The sequence below is a fragment of the Natrix helvetica genome (assembly GCF_964273705.1).
Source record: "Natrix helvetica genome assembly, chromosome: Z".
Lineage (NCBI taxonomy): Eukaryota > Metazoa > Chordata > Lepidosauria > Squamata > Natricidae > Natrix > Natrix helvetica.
In genome coordinates this window covers 102,544,930-102,551,278 of record NC_138554.1, presented here as the reverse complement: position 1 = coordinate 102,551,278, position 6,349 = coordinate 102,544,930, and the positions used below count along the sequence as shown (strand labels likewise).

The window sequence follows — 6,349 nt, the reverse complement described above, 5'->3', positions numbered from 1 at the left end:
ACGGATACAGCCTTCCACTCTTTTTATTTTTAAATAAAGCTAATGGGTCTATTCAAGCCCCAAACCATCCTTGTATATAAAGATGATACTTGGATCTGGAATTTTTGTTTTCAATATGCCAATTTGCTTGTTCATTTATTCATAAGGTGGTGAGAGAACCTAGTGGCATCCAGGTAAGTATGATGAAGTTCAAAGCACCAAATTAGAAACCCCAAGTCTCACTCCTAATATATATATATATATATATATATATATATATATATATATATATATATATATATATATATATATATATATATATATATATATATATATATATATATATATATATATATATATATATATATATATATATATATATATATATATATATATATATTATATATATATATATAATTAAGGGATCGATTTGTCCTTCACTATGTTGGCATAAAAGAAGTCTTAAAAGTTATTTTAACACAAGAGTACAAATAAGTTCTCATATAGTAATTTTTCAAGAAGATCCTTTAATATCACTCTGAAAACAAATACTTAAAACTAAATATATAGCTCAGAGGAAAAACTTAATTTAGGATTTGGACTCCCCGCCCCCCAACCTTTAAATACACTGCTAGTTAAAAGCTACACAATAACAAATGTCTTTTCTCACATTATTTATTATTTTTAGGCATTATTGAAGTCCAGCATCTACAATGGAATTCTTCAGATATCAATTAGAGATGCTAAAATGCAACAAAAATGTCAAAAATTACCAATAGAAGAGTTCCAAATACAGGTAAGGCACATTGGTATCATTTAGACATTTTCAATCTTTTCTCTTCTTTTTAGCTTTGGATTTTAACAAACCAGAATTTCCATTTTCCTCCTCAAAAAGTTTTCTTTTCTTTTTCTTAGATTTACCATGATCACTATGGTAACCACTGGAGTCACTGGCATGCATTCCCACCTCTGCTCCATCTTGCCCATTCTCTGTCTCAGGCTTATCAAATATACCATGATCATCTTCATCATCACAATTATGCATTTCTCTGTCTTCCATCCCAACACTTGATATATCAACTTCCATCTCCTCTGAGCCAATATGCACATCACAATTTTTTTCATATTTTTTCTTGCATTTTTCCTTCAGCATCTCTTCTCCAAGACTAAAAATAAAAAAATAACTGAGAAAACAACTTTTACAAGACTAGTAAATTCCTACAGTTATACAGAAGCAAAACACTGTACAGTTTATCCAAAGTGATTCATACCCGACTGTTTTAGTTGTAATAGTACCTTCACATCTAGATTATCCTTTTTCTTTTAAAGAATTATCCTGACATATTCTTTAAATGGAAGAAAGAAGTGCTAGCATAAACAGACATTTTGGGACACAAACCATTATTATTATTGGCAGTAGTTTTTCCACATTTATTTTTCAAATTCTGATAGATCTCACATACTTTTCCATTAAACTTTTGAAAAATAAATGAGATCTTAAAAGACTTTTGTGGTATGTTATGTAATAAAATAAACTTGGTTACGAAGCCTTACATTCTATAATCAAGCCATTTGTAAAAAAATATATGTATTACCTGTTTTTACAGAGTTTCCCTCGAATGCAGAATACTCCAGCAGCGTCTGAATCAAAATGCAGCACCTTAAATACCAGTCTAACACCTATTTGAAAACCAAAATTTTTCCATTCTTCTATTGATATGTGATCTGGTTTGGGGATAGAAGCATTGAAACATTCATGAACCAGACAGCCAATATGGCTAGGTGCCACTTTATTAATTATACCCTGGAGAAGAAAAGGAAAAAAAGAAATGTTAGCACCACATCACATGTTTTGGAAAAAAAGAAATGTTAGCACCACATCACATGTTTTGGCAAAAACTATACTGTTGTTTCTGTCAATATTCAACATAGGTACATACCAAGTACAGTGGTACCTCGGTACTTTACGTTAATTGGTTGAGAGGCATGATGGGAACTAAAAAATATGGGTGCCAAACAAAGCAGGTGACAAACCATTTATTTTAGCCATCCCCTTCTTCCTTTTGCAGCAACATACTAGCATGGGCAACTTCCTATCAGCTTTTTGCAACTATCCCCATCTTCTTTTGCAGCATGCAGAAACTACAAGTACTGGAACAATATTTTCACATCAAAATATATTAAGTACCACATTGAATGAGTTTTGAAGCAGTCAAATACCAAGGTACCATTGTATATGGAATTAGGGTGTATTCTTACATATTTTGAATGTTAAATATACATAAACAATTTATTTTTAATTTTTTAGGTGTCAACTGGTCCAATATCCTTTCATCCCAAGTTGGTTAGAATCTAGTTGTTTTTGTTCAGTTGACTAATACTTCAGAAACTCTAAATTGTTTTTCTGTAACAGACCAACAGTGGAACTAATTTTTAACAGTTACCAGCAAGAATGTTTCAAAAGTTATGAATAAGATCATTTGATATTTTTTGTAAAACATTTTTAAAGATATTTTCATATAAAACAATTAATTGCAGTGCTTGTTTAGCCTACTATTCCTACAATTAACTAAAAAACCATACTTGAAAAAGATCAAAGATTGTAAATATTATTATAACCTAAGAAATCACAAAATATAAAATTTAAACATGCTTAAGTATAATCAATTCTAATAAAAAATTCTTAAAGATTGTATGCTATAGAAAAATTTAAGATGATATATATACTATTTATATGTGCAATATAAAAAGCTAAAATGGCATAGTGGTAAAGGTACTGTCCTAGAAACCAGGAGACTGTTGGTTCTTTCTTTATTGTATTTATTATCTTGTTGGGACTACATGAAAGAAAACTGAAATATTTTGGGCCAGTTGCTTTCTCTTAGCCCAACCACCTCACATGGTTGTTTTTGTATGGAAAATTAGAATTAGAGTGAGAGTGTGTGTGTGTGTGTGTGTGTGTGTACGGTCGAATAGTAAGACGAGTAATGGTATACTGATGACTGGTCAAATTGTTTTAATTATACCATTTATGCTTTACTGTTGTCTTGACTATATTGTAAAGTACTATTTACTGTTGATGTCATCATTATGGCAGGATAAATCCAATAAATAATTAAATAAGCAAATGAACTTACTATGTAAGTTTGTGATGAGAAGAACTGTACAAACAAAATACTGAGTTATTTATATACATACCAGGAGTTTTTTCGCTGGCTTAGGCTGAAAGACAACAAAAGTAGCTTCTATATCCAGATGGATGGCCCCAATGTCATCAATTATATCACCCAGTTCTTTAGTTATTTTAATATCATCATATGCCACAGGAACTCCTTGAAAACTACAAGATAACATAAATAAATAAATCACTTAGCAATATAATCAGCGTAAGTGTACCTAAGCTCTAGAAGAAACACTGTAATTATGATCCTTACCATGACAAAGCAGTTACGAGCAATTCAAATAAATGAAAGTTACACAAATGTAGATTTTATGATTCTGAGAAAAACATAATAGTTAGGAGGTCCCCCTAGTAGTGTACAATATTATGACTACAACACCATTGGTTTTGGAATTACTTAAAAATGTACTGATTGAAAAGACATTTGTTCTGCAAATTCCTCACATAATTAAGATGTTATACAAATCCCTTAATTAAAATGTGTTAATTACAAATCACTGCATATTGGAAAGCATCAAGAAGGGCGCAACTGAGGTAACTGCTTAAATAAAAGCCATAGTATTAATTTAGAAAGAGAGTAAATTTCTTACTTGTGTGAATATTCATTATCTCTGTTAGCCATAAAATAAGCTTGGATGAAAATTTCTTTTGTCCTCTCTTTATACAGTGAACTTTAATTGCAAATAAATGATTATTCCCCACCCCCACCCCATTTAGCTCATGTTAGCTACCCAGACCTTAATCTTTGAAGCTCCTTAAAGCCATAAACCAAGATAGCCAATGATACTCCTGCCAATAAAGGCTTAATGGGTATTTTTGGAAAAAGGTCTTCTTAGCAATGGAATGTTCTTTCTGTCCAGTTACTTTTTACAAAGTTTTTTAAACAAAGTTACCGCTTACTAGTTACAAATGAGATAATAAAATTTTCACTTCTTCAAAAATGTTTAATTCAATCAACCCACTAATTTTGGTTTTACATTTCTTAAAATTACATTTGCACCATGGTTTCTGTATGTTTCACAGCAATGCACTGTTTGGGAGCAAAAATAAAACTACAAGGACAAAAATATAGAATACAGAAAACAAAGAATGGTGTTTATGCAAGTCAATCTTTAATTTGGAGGGGGAGTTATTTCTGAATTACCTTCTGTATTCTTTATAAGGTACTACCGCGAAAAGGAACAGCAAGATGGGTAGCTCTATATGGCAGTGGCTTATTAAAAGACTGGTTGTACTGAAAAGTATGAAACAGCAAATCTGGGGACTTTTTTATTTATTTGTTTGTTTGTCAAACATGTACAAGATAACGAGCACAGGTATGAATATAAACATGAGCAAAGGAACTAAATGCAGATTAATGGGGACAGTAAGACAGAGACCGTAGGCTCTTGTTTCAAAAGGCGGCCTACAAACTTTCTAATATAACAATATCCGTGGCGGGGGGGGGAGGGGAGAAGGGGAATTTAATTTGTTAACTGCCTTTTGTGAGGAAAATTTCAGGTTTCCCGAAATATACTTTAAATTAGGTTCCTCGGAGCCTGTATTCAGTTTTAGAACTGGAGAACAATAAGGCTAAGAAGGAGAATAGGAAACAACTTCTAGAAAGTTCATCGAACAACTCGCTTTCTCACCAGTTTATCCTTGAGCCTGGAGTATTTAAACGGAGTATTTTTTTACAGGCAATGATGGCAACGTACCTATCTGAGTAACGGCGCAGTTCAGCATCCAACTGCGCGCAAATCCCTGTCCGTTTGCGATTCAGGAAGCGCGGCGGGAGCGCGATGTGCCTCCGGTGCGGCACCACCACAAGGCAAGAGTAGCGGTTCTCCGCCAGTACTCGCGCAGTCTCAAAAGAAGGCAGCTTGACGCAGGTGGGAAGGGGAGTCGGATCATTAGACACCGCCGTTGAGATCACAACAGCCGTCTCAACCTCCGTCGCTCCCAAAGTCGAGCCGGCCTCCATCTCCGCCATGAAAAAAAATGGATCGTCCTTATGTCCCAAGGTGCCGTCTTCCCTTGCTGTCACTTGGTGATGACGTCATTACCATAAAGTAGGGTTGTTGTTGGTTTTTTTTTTTTGGCTGGGGCCAACCTATCAAATGGCTGAAAATAGAAAAAGGAAACGGGCTCTTCTTTTTCCGGATGTGATTTAGCGGCCATCTTGTGTGTGGTGGCTTTTGCTTACCTACCATCTGCACGTGCGAGAGTGGACATTTCCTCATCCGGTTCACGAAGCCGAGGGGATTTTCTAAACCAGGAGGTGGCGCTCTAGCGGTTCGTACTGCGATGTTTGTGTTACTAGTCCGGAAGGATTTCTCCGGAAATGGATCTCGGGCAAAGACGGCCAGGTGGGGAAATCGTTGAAATCGCCAGTCATCTGGCTCAGCGCTGGAATTTTATTAAAGGTTTTAAAACTTATAACACATAATAGAATTTTACATGAAAAGTTATAAAAATTTTATATGAAAATCTATTGTGCCAAGTTTCTTTGCTGGAGGGACCGGTGGTCTACTGATTTACTATCAGTGCTTAAATAGATTCAATTCTGGATGGTTACAATTGGTTATGTACTATCAAGTTGTTTTCGACTCTTAGCAGCCACATAGATTTTGAAAAAGGTTCTGCTGCAAATAAAGTCCTTCCTGTGTCCCCCCGCCCCCTTTTTTTTGGCCTTTAATGATCATAAATGGTAACTTGTACCATATAGTAGCTCACTTGTTTTTCAAATGTATCCTTCCAAACTTTTTGAGGGAATTTTTCTGTTGCAAATGAAATATGACATGATTAATGTATTATCACCCTTTTTCTTTGATAATAAACTGTAAAAGGTAAACTGTAAAGGTTCCCCTTGCACGTAGGTGCTAGTCGTTCCGGACTCTAGAAGGCAGTGCTCATCTCCATTTCAAAGTCGAAGCCACTGTCCGAAGCTGTCTCCGTGGTCATGTGGCCGGCATTGTTACCTTCCCACCAAAGGTGGCTCCTATTTTTTCTACTTGCATTTACTTGCAAACTGCTAGGTTGGCAGAAGCTGGGACAAATAACGGGAGCTCACTCCATTACGTGACGCTAGGATTCGAACCGTCAAACTGCTGACCTTTCTGATCCACAAGCTCAGCATCTTAGCCACTGAGCCACTGTATCCCTAACATACTGTAGCAGTAAGTTATAATATGTAAGATGTGGGACTAA

At 34.9% G+C, this 6,349-nt stretch overlaps 1 protein-coding gene across 1 annotated transcript; it reads right to left on the bottom strand.

Annotated features, from left to right (window-relative positions):
• Positions 1–382: 382 nt before the first annotated feature.
• On the bottom strand, positions 383–5,314 carry POLR1F (RNA polymerase I subunit F). The gene is made up of 4 exons (XM_081932232.1): positions 4,858–5,314; positions 3,178–3,319; positions 1,575–1,783; positions 383–1,145 (listed from the first exon to the last, which is right to left on the bottom strand). The coding sequence occupies exons 1-4, from the start codon at positions 5,130–5,132 to the stop codon at positions 806–808; spliced, it is 966 nt and encodes a 321-aa protein (XP_081788358.1). The 5' UTR covers positions 5,133–5,314; the 3' UTR covers positions 383–805.
• Positions 5,315–6,349: the final 1,035 nt, after the last annotated feature.